This window comes from Bos javanicus, chromosome 13, assembly GCF_032452875.1.
Source record: "Bos javanicus breed banteng chromosome 13, ARS-OSU_banteng_1.0, whole genome shotgun sequence".
NCBI lineage: Eukaryota > Metazoa > Chordata > Mammalia > Artiodactyla > Bovidae > Bos > Bos javanicus.
Window position 1 is genome coordinate 10869512 of NC_083880.1, and position 26979 is coordinate 10896490.

The window sequence follows — 26979 nt, forward strand, 5'->3', positions numbered from 1 at the left end:
AGCGTCACTACGAACAAAGCTAGTGGAGGTGATGGAATTCCAATTGAGCTATTTCAAATCCTGAAAGATGATGCTGTGAAAGTGCTGCACTCAATATGCCAGCAAATTTGGAAAACTCAGTAGTGGCCACAGGACTGAAAAGGTCAGTTTTCATTCCAATCCCAAAGAAAGGCAATGCAAAGAATGCTCGAACTACTGCACAATTGCACTCATCTCATACACTAGTAAAGTAATGCTCAAAATTCTCCAAGCCAGGCTTCAGCAATATGTGAACCATGAACTTCCAGATGTTCAAGCTGGTTTTACAAAAGGCAGAGGAACCAGAGATCAAATTGCCAACATATGCTGGATCATGGAAGAAGCAAGAGAGTTCCAGAAAAACATCTACTTCTGCTTTATTGACTATGCCAAAGCCTTTGACTGTGTGGATCACAATAAACTGTGGAAAATTCTGAAAGGATTTAGAATAGGATGGGAATACCAGACCACCTGACCTGCCTCTTGAGAAACCTGAATGCATGTCAGGAAGCAACAGTTAGAACTGGACATGGAACAGACTGGTTCCAAATAGGAAAAGGAGTACGTCAAGGCTGTATAGTGTTGAGATAGAGACAAAAGTGAGCTTCATTTAAAATTTTTTCATGTTTGCTTTAACTACAAATTTAGAAACATTCTACAATTGCTCAGAAAAATATTTTTTGTAAATCTCCTTGCTTCTCATGAGGAGGGTAGGAGTATAAGTCCTCCCTTTGAAACTTCGGGCTGAGGAAATGAAGTTCAACTGTAATTTCTGACCAGATTTATAGTTGAGATTACACTCATTCTTTTTGTATATAACAATTAACCATGAGAGCTCGGATAGAAGTAGGCTAAATAGTAAAGAGAGATCTTATTTGTGTTTTAAATTTTGTCCTAAATAACTCAAAATGTGGATAATTCATTGTGCTGACTCATTTTAATAAACCAGGTTTTATCAGGAAGAAACGAACATCCTTTTAAGACTAATCTCTTAAATTTTGGCCTGCTTGATTCAACTAAAGATTTTCAAGTTTCCTGTCCTGTGTTTAAAAAATACCTATGCTTTACAAATTAACTATATCGACTGCTACAAATAGGAGTTTGATACTGATTTATTTTTGTTCACACATTTAAGACATAATTTAAAACATTTATTAAATGCCACAAGCATTACTGAACTATGTAACAAGGTTTTACATATTCATTTTCTCTATGTTATAGTTAAAAAACTATATGTGTTTTCTTAATCTGAGGAAGTAGCTGGCATAGGACTCTAGACTCTTTTGTAGAATTGTAACTTTGACTACATCAATGACTCTTGTACCTTAAAAACAACCTTTCTTTTTAAAAAAAACCTTCTGCACAGAACCGTATTATATAAGAGACAAGTATAGAGTCATTTAGCTAAAGGAGTGGACAGAGACCGTGCAGCTGTGACTTCTCTGTTTCCTCAACCCTTCAGTGACCCCCAAGGGACCTTCCCCTTCTATGGGACATAGTTCAGAAACTAACACTGTGAGAGAATCCTTCTTGCTAAACACCTTTAGAATTAAAACTTGCCGGTACATTGTTTTCTTGTGTATAATTTTCTCACCTTTCTATGCTTCGCTAAATGGAAAAGTTTAAAGAAAACTGCAGATGTGTTCTTCTTATTAATATTCGACTTCAAACTACTTCATTTGAACATGATCCTCACCTAGAAATCAAAATAAAGGTCTCGGAAGTACATATTTAGGGCAGGAGCTGTTAAGGGAGAAGATGGTGATCTTGTGCATCATTACCAGGATTATGGGTCATTCCCTAATTTTCTGAAATTATGTGTACTCAATAGACTGATATTTATTATACTTTTTATCAGATTAATCTAAATAGCATTCCATATATATGTTCTCTGTTATCTAAAAGCAGAATAAGTAGGAATTCATTTTCTTTTATTTATGGGATTATTTTTCTACCTAAATAATCTTCAAGTTAGGTCTAGTCTCAAAGTATTATTTAAATGTCACATGTAGGAAATTATATGTCATTCCTATGAAAATATCTCTTGTTTAACTTAAACATAATATTTGACTTATTTCAGATGCAGCAGGAGTTGGCAGGAGTATAACTAGAGAACTAGAAGAAGGTATGTTGCCAAAACGTATGAGTTAAACTTAGACATTGATTTCTGAAATACATGGTAAACAGTCAGTGGCGTCTCTTTCCATTGTTTGGATAACAGTTGCTATCTTAAATATTTTTTCTTACATATAGCTAATGAAAAATGTGAGCATGAGCAGTCATAGTGAAAAATTCCTTCTTCCTCATTTATTCACCATGTTCCATTGCTTGAAAAACAAGCCCAAAAGGTCTATGTATTTCTTTTATTTCTGCTATTTCCTTCTTCTGCTGCCTCCATCCCTGTGGAACTATCCGCCTACACCCTGACACTATTCTCAGAATACGTGGACTTCATCAGCGTCCCAAGTGTCTGACAGTGGTTACGGTTAGGAACCCAGGCTGAAGCAGTCATGTTTGTGTAGCTGTCACCTGGTGGTGACGTTAAAGCTCCTCTGTCGCTGACTTTGTCACCAGTTTATCTTTCACGCTCAGGAAAAGCTCCAAACACCCACCTCATTTGGGTCCTGCCAAAGTAGTTGCCCTCACCTCTTTACCACCCTCCTCTGCCCCTCAACTCTGCATCTAACCAGCCAGACTGTGTAGGATCCCACAGGTGTGCTTCCTCACCTCCGGTCTTTGTACATGTTTCTCCCCTCTACCTCTTGTACTTTCTCCTGTCCTTCACATAGCTACTTACATATCACCTCCACCAAAAAGCTGGCAGTACTGACACAAGGCTGGCTGTCCCTTTTGAGTGCTCCTTGTGCCATCTTTTATATCTGTCTTAGTATTTATGACTCTGTATGGAAATCCGCTGTTCATGTATTTTTCCAGCTTAGGGCATATCATTTTTCAGGGTGGACTGGGGCACCTTCATCTTGTAATTCCAGTGCTTGTCACAGCACCTTTGCACGTAGTTATCGAGTAAATGAATGAAGAATGAGAAAACCAGAAGCCCTGATACTCAGCCACACGTGCGACCATGAGCGGATTATATAACTGTAATCTTGTTTTTTGTGTTGTGTCATCTATAGATATATTTCATTCTTCGGAACACTTGAATAGGTCTCAGTTTTGTTTGTTTGTTTTTTTTCTTAACTAACACTTAGTTAACTCAAGTATTTTAGGTAAAGAATATAATTCTTTCCTTTTCTTTCCAGTTGATGCTGAATTTGCATCTAATTCCTTTAGAGTGTCTCCTTGAGGATCTACAGATGGGTCAAATGTATATGAGGACCTACTATGGAAAACATCACAAGAATATGTACAGACTTTGAAGAAAAAAGATATGATTTGAATGATGAATAGTAAAAGTTTCCCTACGGGACTGTTTACGTGAAGTTTTCATTGTTTCCCATTAAACCTGATGAGAAATTCTTTATTAAAGGAAAATATTTTCATATTATGTGTGTATGATAACAATGTATATGGTATTTTAAGCGATGTTTCTCTGCATCTAATTTAGCAGACTTAAAAGCCAGCACTGTTGAGTTTTCCATATTCAAAGTGATACTGTTAGTCACTCAGCCATGTCGACTCTTTGTGATCCCATGGACGAGCCCGCCAGGCTCCTCTGTCCATGGAATTCTCCAGGCAAGAATACTGGAGCAGGGAGCCATTCCCTTCTCCAGGGGATCTTCCAGAACCAGGGATCAAACCCAGGTCACGTGAATTGCAGGTGGATTCTTTACCATTTGAGCGGCCCTGTATGAACTCAAACCCTAATATCAGCTGTTTAAACAGCACCCAAACAACCAGACTTGTCATTAATATTTAGTGGTGTTGATGATAGCTTTTTTGTATTTTCCAGTTTTTATCACTATATATAGACCTAAAGATTTAGATACTGCTGTTATGGCTACCATCAATGTTTTGATGTATTACAACTGTTAATAGTGGCATAAAACTTACTATATGTAACTGTAAACATGGATTCATAGGTCTTTCCTCATGGAGAAATAAGATTTGCCTGAGTTTTTGCCTTTGCAATGAATTAACTTTTTTTAAAAATTTATTTTTAATTAGAGGATAATTACTTTACAATATTGTGATGGTTTCTGCCATACATTGACTTGAATCGGCCATAGGTATGCATATGTCCCCTCCCTCTTGAACCTCCCTCTCACCTTCCTCCCCATTCCACCCTTCTAGGTTGTCACAAAGCACCAACTTTGGGTTCCCTGCATCATAGAGCAAATTCCAAAAAGACACATGTACCCCAGTGTTCACTGCAGCACTACTTACAATAGCTAGAACATGGAAGTAACCTAGATGTACATCAATAGATGAATGAATAAAGAAGCTGTATATTATTCAGCTATAAAAAGAAATGCATTTGAATTGGTTTTAATTGACTTTTGATTTACTTTTGGAAACCGTGTTAAAATGACAGAAAAGTTCCAAGCGCCAGACAGACATTTTCGCAAAACTCCCCTATCTCCTCCTAAGGTACCATTTATATTTCTTAAATGTTTTTTGTTATAAGTGCCCCTCCTTCCCCAAGTCACCTGTTTTTCAGAAGATGCCTTTATCTCCTACTCCCTGGCATTTACTAAGTAGTATATCAACTCCCGGTTGTAGTCACCCCCTCAGGTCACATTTCTTTGTGAACCTCTGCACGTGGTTGTTATTGTTGTCGCTCAGTCACGTCCATCTCTTTGCGACCCCATGGACTGCAACATGCCAGGCTTCCCTGTCCTTCACCACCTCCCGGAGTTTGCTCAAACTCAATGTCCATTTAGTCGAAGATGCCACCTAACTAGCTCATCCTCTGTCACCCCCTTCTCCCCCGGCCGCAATCTTTCACAGCATCAGGGCCTTTTCCAGTAAGTCAGCTCTTCCCATCAAGTGGCCAAAGTATTGGAGCTTCAGCATCAGTCCTTCCAATGAATATTCAGGGTTGATCTCCTTTAGGATTGACTGGTTTGTTCTCCTTGCTGTCCAAGGGACTCTCAAGAGTCTTCTCCAGCACCACAGTTTGAAAGCATCAATTCTTCAGCACTGAGCCTTTTTACACTCCAACTCTCACATGTGTACATCATTCCTGGAAAGCTATTTAAATGTTGTTTTCTCATGGTTATCTGCTTTTGTCAATTTAATTGGCAGATTCCCAATAACTGAACCTAAAGGGTGGAGGAAGTGTTTTCCTCACCAACAGTTCCAAGAGCTGACATGTTACTAATGCTCACTTAATCCTTCATCCCCTTGTCTTTCTGTCCTCTCAGTGATCTGACTCGGCAGAACGCCAGTTTCATATGAGACTGATGATCCTTCTCCCCCACCACCCTCTCCAAGGGTCTCAGTGCTGCACTGCCCAGTGATCCTGCTACTTTTATTATTTTGTATCTTCTGATTAATATTTCAGATCTCTTCTCTACGAACTTCTCACCATGCTTCTCCCCTCTCACTTGTACCAGACAATCTGAGGTCCACAACACACTTCTTGAAAGGTTTACCTGTATCCCTAGCAGTTCTGGACTGTCTTCCCTTTCTTTCCTCAAAACTACTCCCAAGTCACTGATGACTACCACATCGCTGAATGAAAGCCACACCTTTCCTGCCCTTGTCTATCTGAATTCCTACCTCTTGGCGTTCACTCTAACTGACCTTTTGGAGACACTCCCTCCTTTTGGCTAGGCTTTCAGTATTCTTTCCTTTTATCCTGAAGGCACGGACAGGTCATTGTGATCAGAGACACAGTTCTTATTAAATATCTCACAGTAAACATACAGGCGTTGCCCCCTCGCCCAGGACTGCACCTGGGGCTGTGTGTTGAGAGCAGGTCAGTTGTTCCACACCAGCAGGTGCAGAACGGAAGAAAACCTTGTCCCTGCTGCTGAGAAGGGCCTTCTCCTCTCCTGGGAAGGATGTCCTCCTTACTCTGGCCTTTGGTACGTAAGTAAAGGTGTCACCCACCCCAAAAAGGGTCCTTCTGCCCAGTGTTTCTCCGCCAATGAAATGAGTTGTGTTAAGAAGCAAAGGAACCGAGAAGTGGGAGCACCCACTGTACAGTCCACAGTCTCCAACAGGCCATGGGCGGGGCTGCCCCGTAGGGCTCTCATCAGCGGGGAATGGGTGGAGTTGGCGGGGTTCTGGGGAGCAGAGACAGGCGCAGCTGCTCCCAGTAATGGGGCTCACAAGGCTCATTGCCATCTTGCATTAAGGTGGGTGCCGTGTCAAGCAAGAGCATCGGCCAAGCTGGTTCACACCAGGAACTGGGGTTTGAGGAGCCAGGAGCAAGGCCTCTGCAGGAAACACCCAGCAAGCAAGAGAAACCAGACTAAGCACAAGGGAAAGGCGGTTAGTACTTTTATTCCTAATATTGTTTTTGTTTGTTTGTTTAACCTGGTAACTGTTTATGGGCTTTGCTGATAACAAAATCTCTCCAGGAGCCTGACCTGGAGTCTCCAAGGTTCTGGGCCTCATCCCTTCTTGAAATATAGATTCTTAGGGAGATGGAGCACCTTCGGGGGACCTACTCTGGGCTGTAGGTCTCTCCTGCTCCTTGGGGAGATGAGACTATGAATTCTTTCAGATCGGGGCTATTAATTAGATGAACGGTTGCAGATGTCTGTGCTGAAGAGTCTCAGAAGATCTGAGCTTTTTACAAAACCGCTGAGAAATCCCAGGGAAGTTTATTTCCCCACAATTTCCCTCCTTGTTCCTAGAAGAGTTTTAGGCCGCAATTCAGCCACTGTAACCAGTCCAAGGAAACTTGAAGTTGATGGGCACCAAATCCTTTTGGCTTGTCTTGGGCAACATTTAATCAGCAAGACCCTTACTGAGCAAAAGAAATTGGTCTCAGCCGAAGTCCCCCAAGTCTTAGACTCAGGAATCTAAGCAAGTCCCCCCAAATTTTAGGGACTATTTTGGGAAGCAAGGTGGCTTCCTCCTTGGGTTTCCGTATTAACCTTTTCTACCTGATCCAGGGCATTGTAGGGAACAAAATTTGTCACCCCAAAATGTGTCACATCTTTGGCAAGAGAATGATTTTAGGCAGAGTATTTTTAAGAAACAAAAGACTCAAAGCCTTTCTTTTGACTGCCTCCTTAAATGTTGAATAGTTTAGATAAAGGGGCTGGCCCAGGAAGACAGCTACTATGAGAGATACTGAGAAAAAATGTGGGCCAGGTGTGGTCAGGGGAACTCCAAATATTTACAGAGAGTTCCAAACACTTGCTTTTCCATCTCCATGTGAATCACCTTCCTCCACATTCTAGTCCCAAACCACTACCCACAACATCCTCCTCTGTCTCTAGCTGAAGATGGTATTTAAGGTGAGGGTTTCAACCATTCTGGTGAGTTACTCACATTTTCTTGTTCTCACCCATGTATACAGAAGTATACATGTTGTTAACCTTTTGTCTGCTTTTCTCCTGTTAATCTGTCTCATGTTAAGTCGCTTCTTAACCAGCCAGATGAACCTAGAAGGATAGTTTTTGTCCTCCCCCACAGGACACACCTGAGTACAGGTAGTTATGCTCATTTACAACTGGCAGAGACTTTGCCTCGTCTGCAAGGAAGAGATCTCTGGTAAACTGTTACGTATACAGCAGCACCAGCCAGTGAGCTGACGCTCACTTGAAGGCCTTAGACATAGCTAGCATCATCCTGTTACCAAGTCCTGTTGCTTCCTACAGGATGGGCCGATAAATCAAGAGATGAATTACTGGGGCAAGGAATAGCAACTTTGGAAAGCTGGTAGATCAAGTTAATGGTGGACTCATGTCCCATAAGAACCATCTTGCCTGAGTTAGAATTCAGGCTTGGTTTACACTAAAAGGAGAAAGAGTAAAGTCAAACCTTTCCTGGTTCCCATCAGCCTCTGAAGGGAATGTGTTAATTCCCTTCCTGCAGTCATTGACAGGCGAGCTTGGTCAGGTTGTTTCCTGGGAGGTAAACACAGGTGTTTAAGCTTAATCCTTATTATGCGGGAGGCAAGGCTCCCAGCGATGAGCAACTATGTATCATATAAGCATAAAGGCAACATCCCTTTAGTGCTGAACTTGTAATAGAATACAAAAGGGTCTTCCCTGTTACAGTTGTTCACTTCAGCAGAAGTCAGGGACAGATTTCATACTGCCTATTGTGAAAGAAAAACCATGGAGTCTTAACGTTCCCTAATTTGAACAAACTCCATGAGATAGTGAAGGATAGGAAAGCCTGGCGTGCTGCAGTCCATTGGGTCCCAAAGAGTTGAACATGACTTAGCCACTCAACGACAATAATGCTCCCTAAAGAGCTCTCTGAAACAGAGCCAGGAGGCCATTAACGAGTGTGACACAGGCATGTCTCAGCCTGGATGGAATCTGACCTTCCGATCATTTGTTGTCCTAATGAAGTCCTCCAGAATATCTGCCAAAAACTCAAGCTACTTCTTGGACCACCCCTCCCCTAAATAACTTGTGATTCCGTAAGGACAAATATTTCCTGGCTTGTATCAGAGTCGCTCACAGTTCTCATCAGGCAATTTTTGACAACCTGTGGCCTTTTGTCTTCATAAACCCCTGACTCCTTTTTGGAACACTCTTTCAGTTTAACCTGAATCTCTGTTTCCCAAATTGCAATTTTTTTCCCTTCCAGTTTTATTGAGATGTAATTAACATGCAGCAGTGTATAAGTTTAAGGTGTAGAGCATAATGATTTGACTTACAAGATGACTACCACAATGTATTTTACTATAATTATAAACATAACTATATTCCTGCTGCCTGGATATAGTGAAACATAACTAGAGCCACACTGCTAGAATACAGTAGAATTTTTAAGGTTCTCCAGAGGGGGAATAAAGACAGTAGGGGATTCGCTATTTATCTATCCATCTGTCAGGAGACCTGAAATCTGTAGAGTGAGCCAGCAGATTGGAGATTCAGGGAAGAGTTGATGTTGCAGTCTTGAATCTGAATCCCTAGAACAATAGTCTGGGGTTTCTATGCTTCAGACTTGAACTCTTCCACTTTTCGGTTGCTGTTCAGTTGCTAAGTTGTGTTCCACTCTTTGCGACCCCATGGACTGCAGTCTGCAGGGCTCCTCTGTCTACTTCAGGGCTACACTGTCTTTTGGAGTTAGCTCCAATTCATGTCCACTGAATCGGTGACGCCATCCAAGCATCTTGTCCTGTGCTGCCCCTTTCACCTCCTGCCTTCAGTCCTTCCCAGCATTAGGGTCTTTTCCGAGAAATCGCTCTTTGCATCAGGTGGCCCAAATATTGGAGCTTCAGTTTCAGTATCAGTCCTTCCAATAAATATTCAGGGTTGATTTCCTTTTGGATTGACTGGTTTGATCTCCTTGCGGTCCAAAGGACTCTCAAGAGTCTTCTCTAGCACAATTTGAAAACATCCTTCCACTTTGACGAACCTCAGTATGTGGGCTTGCAGTCTTCAGCTGATTGGATGAGGCCCATGGACATTACGGGGGGAAATCAGTTTTATTCAAAGTTACTGCTCACATCTAAAATATACCTTCACAAAAACATCTAAACTGACTTTGGGAAAAATGAATGCATTTCTTCGTAAACTAGAAAAAGAAAAATATGTGGCTTAGGTTTCCTAAGGACAAAAACAAGTTTTTAAAAAAACGTATATTATTGGAGCATAGCCAACGAACAATGTGGTGAGTTTCAGGTGCACAGCAGAGTGACTCAGCCACACATATACATGTATCCATTCTCCCCCAAATTCAGGGAAGGGTTTCTAAAGGCACTGTTAGGAGTGAGGGTGTGAGATGCCTGATAGCTGGTGTACATCCTTCTGGATTGGTTGGTGGTGAACTAAGTGGGTGATTTTAGGAGTCAGTATCATCAACCATCAGGTTTCAACTGGTCTGGGGTCTACATAGGTGTAGTCAGCATGCAGTTAACTTCTTCCACCTGGTGGGGGTTTCAGTATCTGCAGAACTCCAGGATATGGCTCAGAATGTTATCTACAGCCCTCGAGGAGGAGCTGACTTTGATGCCTTAACTATTGTTGTTTTGTCTTGGACCGTTTTCATTTATTTCAGCATTTTCGCACTTCTCTGATTATGTTTGCTCTTTGGGACTTGGGCAAAGCCTCAGAGGCTAAAGCTTTTCTACCAACAAGAGGCAGGTGCCATGGGGAGGTCTTCACAGTGTTCTGCTCCATTTCCATTAGTTTTTCTTCTTAGTGTGTCCTCCTTTATTTTAAATAGATTCAAGAGGTGGGGGGAATGTTCCTAGTTAGGAGGTTTTCATTCGTTACCCACCTAGTCTGAAAAGTCTAGAAAAATCTATCTTCTTAAAATACTCTGTGTATCATATTCCCCCACCTCAGCTATTGAGTGAGTATCATGTCCTTCAGAAGCTGCACACCAAACCAACTAAGTCCGGAGTCTAGTCTCTGTGCTGGATGCTAGAAATTCGAAAACCAACAAAATGTGGCTTCTTCTCTCTCGTGGGTTGTTACTGGTTGTCATTGGGCCCCTCAATGCTCATGACCCATTGGACTGAATAAAGGTACTTTAGGAAACTGCAAATTTAATGGAAGGAAGTCATAGGAATGACCCCTTAGAATCTGAGATACTTATTAGGAGTTGGAGAGATTTGTTCTAAAGAGATATAAAGCCTTGTTCCAGCAGGAAGCAATTTCTTGAAAAATTTCATTGAAGTATATTTGACTCACAGTGTTGTGTTAGTTTCAGGTGTCCAGCAAAGTGAATCCATTCTATATACATACACATCTCCATTCTTTTCAGATTCTTTTCCCATATAGGTTATTATATAAAACTGAGTAGAGCTCTCTGTGATATACAATAGGTCCTCGTTGGTTATCTGTTTTATGTGTTGTTGTTGTCGTTCAGGGGGTCAGTCTTCTCCAAGTCTTTGTGACCCCATGGACTGCAGCACACCAGGCTTCCCTGTCCTTCACCATCTCCCAGAGCTTGCTCAAACCCATGTCCATTGAGTTGATGATGCCATCCAACCATCTAGTCCTCTGTCATCCCCTTCTCCTCCTGCCTTCAGTCTTTCCCAGCATTAGGGTCTTTTCTATTACGTTGGCTCTTTGCATTAGGTGGCCAAAATATTGTAAGTTCAGCTTCAGCATCAGTCCTTCCAGTGAATATTCAGGATTGATTTCCTTTAGGATTCACTGGTTAGATCTCCTTGCAGTCCAAGGGACTCTCAAGAGTCTTCACCAGCACCACGGCTCAAAAGCATCAGTTCTCTGGTGCTCAGCCTTCTTTATGGTCCAACTCTCACATCCATACATGACTACTGGAAAATCAGTTCAGTTCAGTCATTCAGTCTTGTCTGACTCTTTGTGACCCTATGGACTGCAGCAAGCCAGGCTTCCCTGTCCATCACTAACTCCTGGAGCTTGCTCAAACCAGTGTCCATCAAGTTGGTGATGTCATCCAACCATCTCATTCTGAAGTCCCCTTCTCCTCCTCCCTTCAATCCTTCCCAGCATCAGGGTCTTTTCTAATGAATCAGTTCTTCACATCAGGTGGCCAAAGTATTGGAGCTTCAGCTTCAGCATCAGTCCTTTCAGGACTGATTTTCAGTCCTGAATATTCAGGACTGATTTCCTTTAAGATTGACTGGTTTGATCTCCTTGCAGTCCAAGGGACTCTCAAGAGTCTTCTCTTTTGAACACACAGTTCAAAAGCATCAACTCTTCAGCTCTCAGCTCTTCTTTATGGTCCAACTCTCACATCCATACATGACTACTGCAAAAACCATGCCTTTGACTACACAGGACTGCTTTGGTATTAACTACCAACACTATTTCATTTTTTTGTTTAATTTTTTATTTTTTATTGGGGTATAGCTGATTAGCAATGTTGTGATAGTTTCAGGTGAACAGTAAAGTGACTCAGCTATAGATATAACACATGTAGCCATTCTCCCCCTTGGAGAAGACTCTTGAGAATCTCTTGGACAGTCAGGAGATCAAACCAGTCAATCCTAAAGGAAATCAACCCATAATATTCATTGGAAGGACTGACGATGAAGCTCCAATACTCTGGCCACCTGATGTGAAGAGCTGACTCATTGGAAAAGACCCTGATGCTGGGAAAGAATGAAAGCAGGAGGAGAAGGGGACGATAGAGGGTGAGATGGTTGCATGGCATCACTGACTCAATGGACATGAGTTTAAGCAAGCTCCGGGAGATGGTGAAAGATAGGGAAGCCTGGCATGCTGCAGTCCATGAGGTCACACAGAGTTGGACACGAATGAGCGAGCAACTGAACAACAATTCTCCCCCAAACCCCTCTCCTATCCAGGCTGCCACATAACATTGAGCAGACTTCCCTGTGCTATACAGTAGGTCCTTGTTGGGATAGCTAGTGAGTTTGAGACAGTCATGTACACACTGCTGTATTTAAAATGCTTTGTTTTTTTAGTTTTGGTAATGTAGTAATGAGAGTGAACAAAAAATCAAAAAGGAGAAACCAAGATACATGAAGGCTGGAATCTTGAAGAAGTGCTTTACAGAGGGAACAAATCCAGGGTAGAAGGGACATGAGAAAGCCAGTAAGGTGAGAACGGGCAAAATGTCTTGCTGTAACTGCACTTCCTAAGCACACAGACAAATGAGACTTGGCCTTCTGATGGTTGTTTGGGGAGGCTGTTTCTTTATCCACAGAACTGTTTTTAAAAAGGTAATACGCCTCCACTACCTTTGGACCAACTTACTAGCAGCAGAAGAAAATGTCTTGGGCTCAGTCACAGCCAAAGCCCAAATCTCAAAACGTAAGCAGGCGTATTCCCCCATGCCAGTGGGCAAGATGCGTTTTACTTAGCTGTATATCTGATGCTCTTCTTGTTTATGTAAAATCAGCAATCCCTTGTGGATTCATTCAGGAACTTTATCATGGTATGAATCTTCAGGTGTTCAAATGTCTACGGAGGTGGACAGTCAGTACTGAAGATTGTGTGCATCTATTAATAACAGAATGCAATTGCTTTGTATAATGGTTACAAGTGAGCATGGTGACTGTGGAGGTCATGTGATAAAACTACACAGAGGACCCCACACACCTGTGCTCATCTATATACCTGTGAAATGGGAGTAAGGGCCCTGATAGTAGTAATGTCATAGCAGTGTCAGTTTCTTCTTGTGACTGTACTCTAGTTGTAAGACATTCACTTTGGGGCAAGATGGAGAAAAGGTGCATGGGACTTCCTGGCTGTCTTTGCAAATTTCTGATAAGCTATAACTAGGAATTTCAAAACAGAAAATTAGAACAATGTCATCTGTGCAATAATCATTTAGCGAGATGTTTCCAGAAAAAACATCACACCTGGGACCCTTGCTATAGGCAGGGTGAGTGAATGAATGAGTGATAGTCGCTCAGTAGTGTCCAAATCTGAGACCCCATGGACTGTAGCCTGCCAGGCTCCTCTGTCCATGGAATTCTCCAGGCAAGAATACTGAAGTGGGTTGCCATTTCCTTCTCCAGGGGATCTGAACATGTTCATTACAGCTCTCTGCTCTATCATGGGAGGCAGTCTGAAACAGAAGGCTGGAGCAGTTAACCCCACAAGGACAGCAATGATGTTCTGTGGGGAAGCCTGAGAGGCTGACCAAGATGTGGAGGCTGACCAAGAGTGGGAATCTAAGATCGGCAGGAAAGGGTGGGGGTCTCTCTGCAAGGCCCGCTACTTACCAGTCGGCCTTCCAAGCAGTCGACGGCGGCCCCCGGGCCAGCAGGTACCGCACGCAGTCCGAGTGTCCCATGGAGGCAGCCTCGTGCAGAGAGAGCCCGCTTGTAGTCCTGGTTGACGGCGTCGATGTCCAGGTCCCAGATAGGCCAAGATGTCCCAGCGGCTGTGGCGCGTAGCGTGTGCAGGAGGGTATCTCCGGCAGGCCCCGCGCAGCCCGCGCGCCCAGCCGCGTGCAGCTCCTCTCATCCAGCACCAACCAGCACAGCCGCCGCGGAACCCGGAGCGCGGTCATGGCCACCGGCTCGGGTCCTGCGGGAACGCTTGGCGACCCTCCCCCGGACCCGCCCCGCGACCCTCCCCCGGGCCCGGCCCCGCGATCCTTCTCCACCCTGCCTGACAGGACCCTTCCCCAGACGCCCCGACCTTCCCCCACACCCTCAGGTTCCGAGCTGACCACGCGACCCGCGGGCCGCAGCGAACGCACGCGCGGAGACTACCGCCCGCACTAGTTGCACTTTGAGGAGAAAGATTAGGTGAACCCCAGGTACCACCACCTCAGGTCCGGTCACAGGCGGCGCGAGCCCGCGAGGACGGGGTGGGGCCCGTGCGGCCCCGCCTGTGGCCTCGCCCTCCCCGCCCGGTCCCGCCCATACTCTTGGCCCGCCCATACACTTGGCCCCGCCCATCGCGCCGGCCGCGGCCCCTCCGTGAGTCCCTAAGCTCGGAGGAACTCTGGGAAAGTTACTGCTCGCCTCTTCCGCCGTGGCGGAAGCGCAGAGGGGGCGGGGCCTGCCAGCGGTAGTGCGGTTGAGCGTTCCGATTGGCCACCGCAGCAGTCCGTCAAGTGCACCCTTCCTCTTGCGTGCTTCAATTGGTCGGGGATGCTTTCCTGCAGCGTCGGCGGCGGGCTCTTCGCGGCCCTGCGGCGGCGGCGGCGGAGCTGGTGGAGGAAGTCCACGGCCTGCAGGGGCTCCCACTGCCCCTGGGAAGCCGCGACCCGGAGCCCGGGTGGCCCGGGACCTGAGGCGGCGGCGGCGGGAGCCCCGATGCGGATCGCCATAGTGAGTGAGGCCGCCGGCGTGGTGGGGGCGCGGACGGGCCCGGTCGCGTGGACGTTGAGTCTCTGGGGTCTTTACCGGGTCTGGTCTCTGCGAGGTATGGTCCTCCCAGGGCGGATGAGAGAGCGGCAGGCCGGGGCGCTGTCGGTGATGTGGGCGTCGCCGGAACGTGGCCTCGGCCGTGGGCAGCCAACATTTCCTGCTGCTCAGCTGTTTTGGCCTTGGGCGAGTCATTTTGTGGCATCCTTTTGCCTTTTGCATTTGCAGTTGCCCTCCCCCTAACCTGAATATTGGGAAAACTGGGGTAACGTAGCGGGGGCTGGAGCTGGTGCAGAGTCTGTGAGTTCTGAGCAAGCTGTGCGGGGTGGTGGCGGACGTGAGGGTCGGTGTTGACTTCTCTACCTGATCTTCCGAGGTGCTCGTCGTTTAACCCTCCTGGTGTTTTCTGTTCCTTCCGAGGGAAAGTGGAAGCAGCTCTGCTTTTCAGGCCTGGAAATCGTTATACTTTGCATCTTGTATCGCACTGTGGTTTACAAAATACTTTACGTTAGTTACCTCATCCGCAAACAAGCCTGTAAGGCCTCATGGTAGCCCACTCATGGCAGGTGGGGAAATTGAGGCCTGAAGAAGTTAGAGATTTTCCCACGGGAGGATAAAGATCTCTGGAAGGAAGGATGGTAGCTGCCAGTGAGGGCCTGCTCGTGCCTGGTATCTGCTCAAATAAGGAAGATAAAATGAAGAAAGATCTCTGACATGAAAGCAAGCTCATTTTGCTCATGAGCGGATTGAATTTGATTAACTGAGTAGAAAGAATAGTCCTTGGAGACAGAATCAGGTCCGGTATCAGCTTTACCAAAGTTATTGTTCCCTTCTGTCTCACCACTTCAATTAAAAAAAAGAGGAAGGCATGAAAGTTCTTTAAGTTCACTAAGTTTTAGGAAATGCCAGGGGTTGTTCTTACTGCAGCCGTTGGTATTGGTGCAAGTGCTTGAAGTTGCCATATCTGGTAGCTCCACACACTCCACCCGCTCCATCCTTATTACCAGTTGACTCCCTGGAGAAGGGAAAGGCTACCCACTCCAGTATTCTGGCCTGGAGAATTCCATGATCCAGTATTCTGGCCTGGAGAATTCCATGGACTCTATAGTCCATGAGGTCGCAAAGAGCCAGACATGGCCGAGCAACTTTCACTTCACTTTGAGTTTCCACCTTTTCTTGGGTTAAGCCTCCAGTTTCCTTGCCTTTAAAATCAAAACACATATTTGCAGTATAGGACAGAATATTTTAAATGCAGATGATTGGTTATTTAACTGGTGTCTCACAGGCAGTTCTCCTCCTGTAGTCTTCTTTTTTTAAAAAAAGGAGTATTTTATTTATTAATTTGGTTGCACCAGGTCTTCGTTGTGGCATGCAGGATCTAGTGCCCTGACCAGGGATCGAACCCGACCTCTGCATTGGGAGTGTGGTGTCTCAGCCACAGGACCACCAGAGAAGCCCCCCTTCTGTCTTCTTTAGGAACTTATTTTGGCCTGTATCCCCCTTTCAACAACCAGAGGACAGTGTATGTGGATCTATTCACAGCACCTGAGATTGTCTAGAGCAAAAGCTTGCTGTTCAGGGGACAGGTCTTGACAATATGCTTGCGGAAGTAGATGTTCTGGGGTCTTACTGGTTTCCCCATTTGTCTGCTTGGCCCTTTTGTGCAGGTGTGTGGAAATTGTGGTGTGCCCTGTAGTAATTCGTTTCTCCTGTGGCTTGCCTTGGCATCACTGCTACTTGGCTATCCTCTTTCCTTTTCCTCTCTTCTTTTTTCGTGGTTCTGTTGCATTCTGCAGTTGTCATCAGAGTGATGGGTTGACATGTTTTGTGGCCTCTGAGTGTGCAAACACTAGACTCTTGTTCATAGACGTAGAGCTCTGATTTCAGATTTGTTGTCATCCTCTCTCTCTGCTTATTGTCCCCCTCTGTCCTTCCTAAGCTGATTGTATTTAAAGATTGTGAGTTCTGTTTTCATTGGTCTGTGGAATCGTCTGCTCTTAGAGCATCTCACCAAAGCACCTCCAATCTTCTGTCTCCAGCTGTCACTTGCAGATGTTTTGAGGGCTAGTTTCCTATTTCAAAACACCTCCTGGAGCTTAACCTGTCACTCGACAGATAATTTGAAAACAAAACAAGGAAGCATTTTCAAAACTGAAAACTTTCATTCTCCCTTGACTCCTGGAAGAAATGATTAAAATGCAAGCACGATTACTTCTTTACATGTGGTTAATGCTGTTATCACTGAGATCTGGCTAGCAATGTCAGTTGCCTTTGTTGTTTTTTCTCTTCTGATCTCTCCAGTGTTGGCCTTCACTTTCCCCTTCTCCCTGTTTTTGCCACCGCTGCCCTCAGTCCTTGACCAACTCTTGCCTCTGTTAGTAGAGTGACTTTCTGCCTTGTTTCCGTGACAGTCTGCGTGTTTACTCATCCTCTGCCTGCCTCCAGAGTTCCCATTCTAAGGTGTAAATTTGACCAGGCATTGACCCTGCTTAGAAAAGTGAGATAATTCTCTGAATCCCTCTAAGATAAAGTCCAAGTTGATTAGCATTATACTTGAGGGCCTTTGTACTCTGTGTTTGCAGATTCCCTTTTCATCCTCGTGAGCCTCTCCATGTGATGGAACCCGACTTCCACCACTCCACTGCCATGCGTTTCTTTTGTGTTCCTGGATCCTGCTCACCTTGTGAGGCTGATCTCTTCATAAAGCCTTTTTCATCATTGCTAACTGGTCACTTGTCTTTACTCCCATAGCATTTCATAAGTGCGTTTGTGTAGCACCTGTCATGCCTTAGGTATAGTAACTTGTGTGTGTTTTGAGAGCTACCTTGTGGACAGGTGAAATCATTCATTTTTAAATCTGCAGTGTCTCAAGTAGCATGTGACCCCAGAGATGCCAAGAGAGGAAGCCCTCGAGATGTTTTTCATGAATCTGGGGCATCATAGGTACTTACACTTGGTTGTGGGATGAATTGACGGTAGAAAAAGCCTTTCAAATCTTTAGAAATACAGTCTAGTCCGTACATCATGATCATTTTCTTATTTCTCCTTTCTTTCTCCATTCCTGAAACACACATAGGGAAAAAAGCTCTCTTCGTCCTCGCTTGCTGTAGTAAGTGGTTGCTGTTCCACGAGAGGAGCAGGTATTTATAGGCATCAGAGACCCTAACTGGGGACCTGTGAGAATAGGCTTTTGGGTTTGTAGGGAAACAGGGACTTGGCTCTACATTGAGAGCAAGTCCTTGGAGGAGCTAGTACGTTTGCTTCTCATACAGCTCAAACTTCCAATGAATTCAAAAGTAGTTAGAGCTTTTTCCATTTTGAGTGTATAGTATTTAGTGATGTCATGTTTACACTTTCCTGATGGGCATCCCTGATGGCTCAGACAGTCAGGAATCTGCCTGTAATGCAGGAGACGCAGGTTCGATCCCTGGGTCAGGAGGATCCCCTGGAAAAGGGCATGGCTACACACTCCAGTATTTTTGCTTGAAGAATTCCATGGACAGAAGAGCCTGGTGGGCTCCAGTCCTTGGGGCTGCAATGAGTCAGACACGACTGAAGGATTAACACTTCCGCTCTCCTTACACTTAAGTTTTCTAAGTACTGGAAGTTGGAGCTTTGGTTATGATGTTCCACAGTGGTTTCTGAAAAAGGGACAGAGAATTTAAACCTGAGGGTTTTAGAAGCTGCCTTGAATCTTTCTGTTGGATTTGGAAGGGAGAGTATTATCTTTTTTTTTTTGGCCACACAGCATGTGGGATCTTAGTTCCCTGACCAGGGATCAAACCTGCATCCCCTGTAGTGGAAGCAAGCATGGAGTCTTAACCACTGGACCACCAGGGAAATCCTGAGAATATTACCTTCCATAGAGAGAACTCTGGACTTGAGGAGTCAGAAGGCCTAAGTTGTATCACCTCAACTGTTGTGATTTCAGGCAAGTTTTCACCATTACCAGCTCCACACGCACAGCTGCAACCCCACCGAGCAGCAACCCGGGGCTGAGCGCGGGAGACCCCGAGGTGTACATCGCGAACCAAGCGGTCACCAACACAAGTGAACGCCCTTGCTGGGAGTCAAACATGACCTGATCCTCTTGGCCGGATCTCAGAACCAGGGTCCTGGAGGGCTCAGGGCTCCAGGCCTGCTGCCTCCAGGCCCACTTGCACTCACCCGGCTCCCCTCATGGGCACTGGGTCTCCTTCCTCCTCCCACCCACCCCCAGGGGCACCCATTCCCTGAGCCCCTGGAAGCAGCCACTCATTGCCGGGGCCGGCTGATCCAGGGTATTCAAAGGAGAGACGGCGTAGGCGAAGATCAGGAAACAATTGCTTAATTAAATGTTAATTAAGGATATAAAGAGTAATAAAATGAGGATAGCTCAGTGAGGAAATTCAGTGGAGAAAAGAGGCTGAAATAAGGATAGCTCAGTGAGGAAATTTAGTGCAGAAAAGAGGCTAAATAATTCAGCCAGAAGGTAAGAGAAAGAATGACATGGTGAGACCAAGTTTCGGTGAACAAGGCCTGCAGTTTATTTTCCAAAGTAGTTTTTATACCTTAAGTTATGCATAGAGGATAATGGGGGAAGGGGTAGAGTCAGGCAGCAAGCCAGGCTTTCTTCCTGCAAATTTATCATATGCAAAAGCTTAGGTGATTTGCATCATCTTCTGGCCCGGAGGCCTGTTAACATTTTAAGACCTTTTCTTCAGAAAACTTATTTTTCTCTAAAGGTGATTGGTCAGGAGCCACCCTCCAAAAGCATTAGATAAAGTTGCATTCCTACAGCGCAAAGATGTGGTGGGCTATAACAAGAAAAAGAATTAACTCAAGGGTCCCAGGTTACAAACATTAAAGCTACTACTTACACCAATTATATTAATCAATACACTGCCAGGGACACAGCAGGTAAGGGATATGGAAACTTAGCAGCAAACATTGGCCCAACAAGTGAAAATCCCTTCACCAATACAATTTCTAATCAATCTTTTAACTACTCAAAAGAATCTGTGTTTAGACAGTTTAGAACATCTCCTGCCTCTCACAGTTGGGAGGCTCTGAACAATCACTTGTGGCCGGAAAAACCTATTCAGGCAGGCTAGAGGATTTCCAAAGGAGTTTGTAGGTTAAACACTGTCACACCCAGGAATTATTAACTGGAGCTCTAAGCTAACTTTTTTCAGAGAGGTAGTGGGGGACAGCCCCCCGTAAAGTCAGAGGTGTAGGTGAAAGCACAAAGCAGAAAGTAGGCAGACTCTGGTTTTGGGTGTAAATGCTCGAGAATTTCCAGGGGGACTCCTGAGGCTCGATCCCGCCTTTGCCTGTGCCGAGCCTCCTTCCTCATGACCTTTGTCATGGGCGGAGTTCCTCACGCTGGTTACCGGCAGTGATAGAACTCCAGTTGAGCTATTCCAGATCCTGAAAAGTGCTGCACTCAATATGCAATATGCACTCAATATGCAATATGCCGGCTCCCGGCAACTCGTCACATCACTTCACTCCTCCCAGGCCTTCATCATTTGTGGGGTGTGAGCCTACCACCCACTCCCGGGCACGTCCTGATGGGAAATCTTCCTCTGGGGTAGACGGCTGGCTGGGAGACAGAGCTTTGCCCTCTCTGTGGGCTCCAACATTTTCCTCCACCCCCTGCATTGGTTTTGGAGTTGTTTCCATGGTAACAGGGCTTGATGGACACTCTTCAGTTTACCTATTTACATAGTTAGAAATAAAACACTTCTAGTTTAAAAAAATGCTTCGCAAATATTTTGTAAATATAGTTGAGATATACCTTGTTCCTGGCTTCTATATTGGCGTCGCAGGAAAGCAGCTTTGCTGCGAGTGATAGATTCTGGCAAAAGACAGCATAGTGGAGAGCGGTGTTCCCACAGACGTCCATGACATTTGGGTCGGCACCATGCTCCAGCAGAAGAGTCGCACACTCCTCTTCTTGGCATTCTACGGCCTGTCAGTGTTGTGCCAAGAAACAGAGTGTAAATTCTAGGAATTCAAAGTAAACAGGCCACAGGCTTCACCGGTTTGCTATATCTAAATGAGATGAATTCACTTTGAGTCTCAGTAGTTAGATCACATCCACCTCGTGTGGACACGGTTCGCTGCCCCATACCTTCATCAGCACGGTCCTGTTTTCATCGTCACAGAGGTTAGCAGGCATTTTCTCTCCAGGAGCAGAGTGACCACCGCTGAATGGCCATTGGCACAGGCCAAGTGGAGCGCAGTCCTATGAAAGCAAGAGGAGTTTTCAGGCAACTGTAGTGTTACTGTTTCAAAACAAACAATTGTTCCTGTGATTGAAGACATTCAATAGCATGATATTCTTACTGCTCTAAAACAAATATTTCGTTTCCTTCTGGAGAAAGAACATTATATATTAGCATTAGCTCTGCTTAACACAGTAATGAAAGAACAATTTACTTGAATAGAATGACCATGACCTTGAGATTCAGCTCAACTTGGGTTTGAATTTGACTTTCACTCTGTCAGCTGTCGCTCAGCCTCTCTGTGCCTAAATTTCCTCATCAACAAAATGGAGAGAGAGAAGTAGTTCTCTCACAGGACAGCACTGCGATGCTTAAATGAGATCCATGCAAAGAGTTTAGAACCATTCCTGGCACAGGTTAACAGCTCAGTAACTGTTAGGTAATATAATCATACTTATTACTATTACTACTATTTGACAAGGACAACATCTCAACGAAGTCAAAGGGTATCACATCTCCTTTGCAGATACATTTTGAGGATTAGAGACAACACTGTACTTCAATGATTCTAATACGTTCATTTTCTCACATTTTAACGTTTCTGACATTGGAATGAAATTTATAATTCACAATGTCTGTACAACTGTAATTTGTAGCATTTTTGTTTGTTCATTTCTTATTTTTCCTGTTGATCTAATTACCATAAGGTCTTTTTGTCTAAGGTTGCTTCTTTTTAAAGTATAGATGATGCATATTACATATTATTATACATTACAGTACACAACATAGTGATTCACAATTTTTATAGGTCATACTACATTTAAAGTTATTATACGATATTTGCTATATTCCCCATGTTGTACAATACATCCTGGTAGCTGGCAGGATTTTAGTTCCCCCACCAGGTATCGAACCCTGGGCCCACAGCAGTGAGTCTTAACCACTGGACGACCAAGGAACTCCCTAGATTCCCTTGACTTCTGAAAAGGCTGAAAGTTGTCAGAAAATATCAATCCTCAAAAAAAATTCTAAAAAAAATTGAAAGTGAGTAATCATTTTTATCTGTGCCACGTTTCTACTAGTGCCAAAAAGACAAGCCTGTCTGCTCAGCCGACTTGCCCAGAGACAGCTTGGTCTACTGAGAGTTTTAAATTGTGTGTGTTGTTAAAATGTTAAATCAACATCCAGATTTCTTTTCTTTTCTTTGTGCCGAAATCCATGAAACTCCAGAATTCTTACTTTGAAATCATTCTTAGAAAGGTCTTTGGGGTGGGAGGCTCACAAGGAAGGGGATATATGTATACTTACAATTGATTTATCATGTTATACAGTAGAAAACAACACAACATTGTAAAGCAATTATTCTCCAATTAAAAAAAAATTAAGGTTAAGAAACAGAAATAGAAAAAACAGAAGGTCTCTGTCAGCAGATTAAAAATGTATAAATAGGAATCTGAGTTTTATTCTGGTACTTTTCTCACTGTGCATGTTTGAAATGTTTGATCCATACTCTATCTGAAACTTTTTGGTGAGATAAAAATTGAGTTACTTTTCTCTTTTACCAGGTTATTTCTCCACCATCTACACACAGTTTATCATTTCTAAAAGAAAAGGTCATCATTATCAAGTTCTAAAGTTTTACATACATTTGGGTGTTTGGGCATTCTGTTCCATTCATTTATCCATCTTTTCAGTTGTCAGTAAATGAACACTTTGTGGGCACTTATAGCACATTTTGATATCTAGAAGGGCAAATCTTCCTCTACTATACAAAACTTTTAATTTCACCACAACAATTAAAGACAGCATATGTAACCCAAAATCTTTAAAACCATGAAATATTGATTTGGTTTAAATACAGAAAAGACCATACATCCTAAGAACATGTCTTCCTATTCAAGGACACAGCCAGCTTCCTACTTCAAAGCTGTCTTCTAAGGTCCTTCAGCAAAGAACACATATACCTAAGTGTACACTGATATAAAGTGGATCTTGAAATGTATCTGAAGAATTTTTAATCCAGAATTTGACTTGGCAGGGGAATTATTTTGCTCACTATGCAGTTTTCTGTAATATATCACCTTACGGTATAAAAACTGTGTATATTAAAAAATAAGATATTGACAACATCAGAAATCTGTCCACTGCCATGATCCACGATAGGCGATCCATGAAGAAGTGCTTTCAGAAATCACATGAGAAAAAATGTGAGAGCCAGGAGGTTCAGAAGATTTCTTGAAGGCTATATAACTTGAGAGCTTTTACTCATGAGAACATCATGCTAACCCACGCAAATAAAAAGTAGGAGGAAGAAAGGAAAAACAGATGCTATTCATGTTTCCTTTCATGTCTGTGATTACCAACATTCAGTTAAATGACTTCAAAACTATCAGTAAAGCTCTATAAGGGGAATTATAAGTGGGTCCAAAACCAGCTAAGGCTTTTTGCTGCCTATCAAGTCTGCGAGGGTGCTGGATCCCAGGAAGGTATCCAGGAGCCTTGGAGGGGAAACTCACAGGCGGGATCTCTGCCAGGCCCTTCCACCACGCTTACCTGTTTGTCTTGTCCCTGTCGTTCAGGCCATTTTTTCCAAACAACAGAACATGCTGCACTTTGGCTACGTTGCCCACGATGGCAGCTTTGTGGATCTTTCTGAGGTCTTTGTCTCCGATGCGGTACCCGGGCTGGAGATTGATTCCATGACTGCTGTCTCTCACCGGGTTGATGGAGGAGCCTAAGGGCGACTTGCCCTTCTTACTCCTGACGCCAAAAATCTTCATTGCAGAGCCTACGGACTCCGAACACACCTCACCTCTCCCTCGGCTCTTCACAGTCCCCTAAACCCAACACGAGCACTACAGGTAAGCCAGAGCTGTCCCGCCACAACCTCCCAGTTGGGAAGCTCAGTGGTTTGGAATCTTTCATCCCAGAATGATCGTTGCTAAGCGACACCTCTAAACACATTGCCCGTGCGCATAGAGGCCTGTTGTGCCAGACTGCCCAGTGCTCATATGCAAGAACTGTAAGTTCATTTCCTGAAAGAAACAAACAATATCAACAAACCCTTACCTAAACTAAGAAGGAAAGAGAGGAAACTGAAATAAATACAGAAATGAAAGTGACATTATAACTGTGTAACTGTCAAAATAACTATAGTATCCAAAGCAATCTACAGATTCAGTGCAATTTCTATCAAATTACCAATGGCATTTTTCACACAATTAGAACAAAAAATTTTACAGTGTGTATGGGAACAAAAGACCCCAAATAGACAAAGCAATCTTGAGAAAGTAAAGCAAGAGCCGACAGAATCAGGTACCCTGACTGCAGACTACTCTGCAAGCTTCAGTAATCAAAACACAGTACTAGCACAAAAACAGAAATACATTTAATCATCAATGGAACAAAACAGAAAGTCCAGAGAGAAACCTACGTACCTGGGGTCAATTAATCTAGGATAAAGGAGGCAAGACTATACAAAGGAGGAAAGACAGCCCCTTCAATAAGTGGTGCTGAGAAAACTCAACAGCTACATGTATAAGAAGGAAATTAGAACACTCCCTAACATCATACACAAAAATAAACTCAAAATGGACTAAACACCTAAATATAAGACAGGTCCTGTAAAACTCAGAGGAGAATATAGGCAGAACACACTCTGACATAAACTACAGCAGGATCTTTTTTCATCCACCTCTTAGAGTAATGAAAATAAAAACAGAAATAAGCAAGTGGGATATAATTAAATGTAGAAGCTTTTGCACAGTGCAGGAAATAGTAAACAAGACAGACGACAACCCACAGAATGGGATGCAATATTTGCAAATGATGCAATTGACAAGGGATTAATCTCCAACATATTCAAACAGCTCAAAGAGCTCAATATTAAAAAACAAACAACCTGATCAAAAAATGAGTATAAGATCTAAATACACATTTCTGTAAGGAACACCTACAGACGACCAAAAAGCACATGAGGGATGCTCAGAAGGGATGCTCTGCACCACTAATTATTATAGAAATGCAGAAATACTATAGTAAGGTATCATTTCACACCAGTCAGAATAGCCACCATCAAAAAATATACAAACAACAAATGCTGGAGAGTGTGGAGAAAAGGGAACCCTTCTACACTGCTTATGGAATGCAATTAGGTACACCCACTGTAGAAAACTCTATAAAGGCTTCTTTAAAAACTAAATACAGAGTTGCCATATGATTCAGCAATGTCAGTCTTGGGCATATATCTGGAGAAAACCATGATTCAAAAAGGTACATGCACCCCAATGTTCACTGCAGAAATATTTACAGTAGCCAAGACATTGAAGCAACCCAAGTGTCCATGAACAGAAGAATGGATAAGGAAGATGTGGTATACACACACACACACACACACACACATATACACACACACACAACGAAAATGGAATATTACTCGGCCATAAAAAGAAATAATAATGCCATTTGCAGCAACACAGATGGATCTCGAAATTACAATACTAAGTGAAGTAACTCAGAGAAGAACAAGTATCACATCACTTACATGTGGAATTTAATAAAAATAAGCTTATTTACAAAAAGCAACTCAAAAAAATCTCAAAATCAAATTATGCTTATGAAAGGGGAAACATGAGGGGAAGGATAAATTAGGAGATTAGGATTAACATATATACACTATTTCCTAGTAGTCATGTACGGATATGAGAGTTGTACAATAAAGAAGGCTGACTGCCAAGGCCCACCCCCCTACAGGACCCCACCTGGACAGGACACAGAGGCAAGGACCTCAGCACAGTCAGGGAGGCTCAGACTCCGCATGAGTCTATACAGGGCAGAGGCAGGTGTGGACTTCAGCTAGGGATTCATGAGGCTCCCTTCAGCCCTAATACACCCCTGCACTTCCTTCTTCCCTCCTTACCTGCCCACATCTGTGGAGCAATGGGGACTCCGCAGGCAGAGAAGAAATGACACTGCCTCTGCAGGAACCTGTGTGGCCAGAGAGACTGGGGAGTGGGGGTGCGGCCTGGGCTGTGACAGGAGAGAACACAGGTTCGAAGGGAAGGAGCCAGAAGGGGCCAGTGGGAAAGAAAGGCATAGGGTCCCAGAAAGCAAGGCCAGGCCAGGAAAACAGACCATTTGACACAGGTGGTCACGCTCCCAGGGACCACGTACCACCTCCCTTCTGTCCTCCTCACCCAAAACTGGCCCGAAGCCCCTGACCTTGGGAGCATCAGAGCAGGAGGCTGGGTCCAACCAGGCCTCCAGGAGAAACAGTGATGCCGGCGACCCACAGAAACTGAGGACAAGGGAGGAGTCTGGGGCGGAAGATGCTGAGTTCCATGTGACAGAGGACATCTATGGCGGGCTAACCATGTTCCTGGACCCTGTGAGGTTATCATGGGCAGGGTCTGGCCCTGTAAACTCTCCCCATGTGGGATTCCCGGGGCTGCTGGATAGGAGACGGCATTCCCACTGACGGAGAAAACGGGAGGCTTGAGCACCCCATGCAGACAGCAGAGGCCTGCACGCAGGCTCCGCGCCTGCGCTGGTTTCTGTCTACACACAGGCTGTGGCTGGTTGCTGAGCAGGGAGCAGCGGGAAGAGAAAGGCCGTGCCAGGTGGGAGTGGGCAGCGGGGACACACTCGGGAAACCAGGGGAGCCTGACGGCACGTGGTCCCCCGCCTGGGGCTCCGCACTCCCCGCTCACCGGAGGTCGTGAGCCAGCACCACACCTGCGCCCTTGGCCTGACTGGGCTTCGGCCTCTCCTCTCCTGAGATCCCTCGGTCCGCGTCCGGAGGCCCACCTGCCCTTGTTGTGGTCCCCCCATTCTTCATTGTTTCAGCTGCTCAGCACTTTCCTCAGAGCAATGAGACGCCCAGAAATCACACATATTAGAACTGGTTCATAAATGTTCTCCGAAAGTGTC

General features: G+C 44.4%; 3 protein-coding genes across 7 annotated transcripts in view; 2 read left to right on the forward strand and 1 right to left on the reverse strand.

The window, feature by feature from the left end:
* LOC133258937 (ankyrin repeat domain-containing protein 26-like) overlaps positions 1-3523 on the forward strand; it is a 74083-nt gene extending 70560 nt beyond the window's left edge. For all 5 annotated transcript variants that reach the window (XM_061435678.1, XM_061435677.1, XM_061435680.1 and 2 more), the window contains 2 exons: positions 2099-2143; positions 3279-3523. In XM_061435678.1, the coding sequence (XP_061291662.1) occupies positions 2099-2129 (31 nt within the window). In that variant the 3' untranslated portion in view covers positions 2130-2143; positions 3279-3523. The remainder of the gene's footprint in view (positions 1-2098; positions 2144-3278) is intronic.
* Positions 3524-14611: 11088 nt separating this feature from the next.
* Positions 14612-26979, forward strand: part of LOC133258938 (ankyrin repeat domain-containing protein 26-like) — a 70646-nt gene continuing 58278 nt past the window's right edge. The window contains exon 1 of the mRNA XM_061435687.1: positions 14612-14806. Coding sequence (XP_061291671.1) covers positions 14627-14806 — 180 coding nt within the window. The 5' untranslated portion in view covers positions 14612-14626. The remainder of the gene's footprint in view (positions 14807-26979) is intronic.
* Positions 20703-25388, reverse strand: LOC133258941 (ankyrin repeat domain-containing protein 26-like). The gene is made up of 2 exons (XM_061435690.1): positions 23605-25388; positions 20703-21071 (listed from the first exon to the last, which is right to left on the reverse strand). The coding sequence occupies exons 1-2, from the start codon at positions 23829-23831 to the stop codon at positions 20963-20965; spliced, it is 336 nt and encodes a 111-aa protein (XP_061291674.1). The 5' UTR covers positions 23832-25388; the 3' UTR covers positions 20703-20962.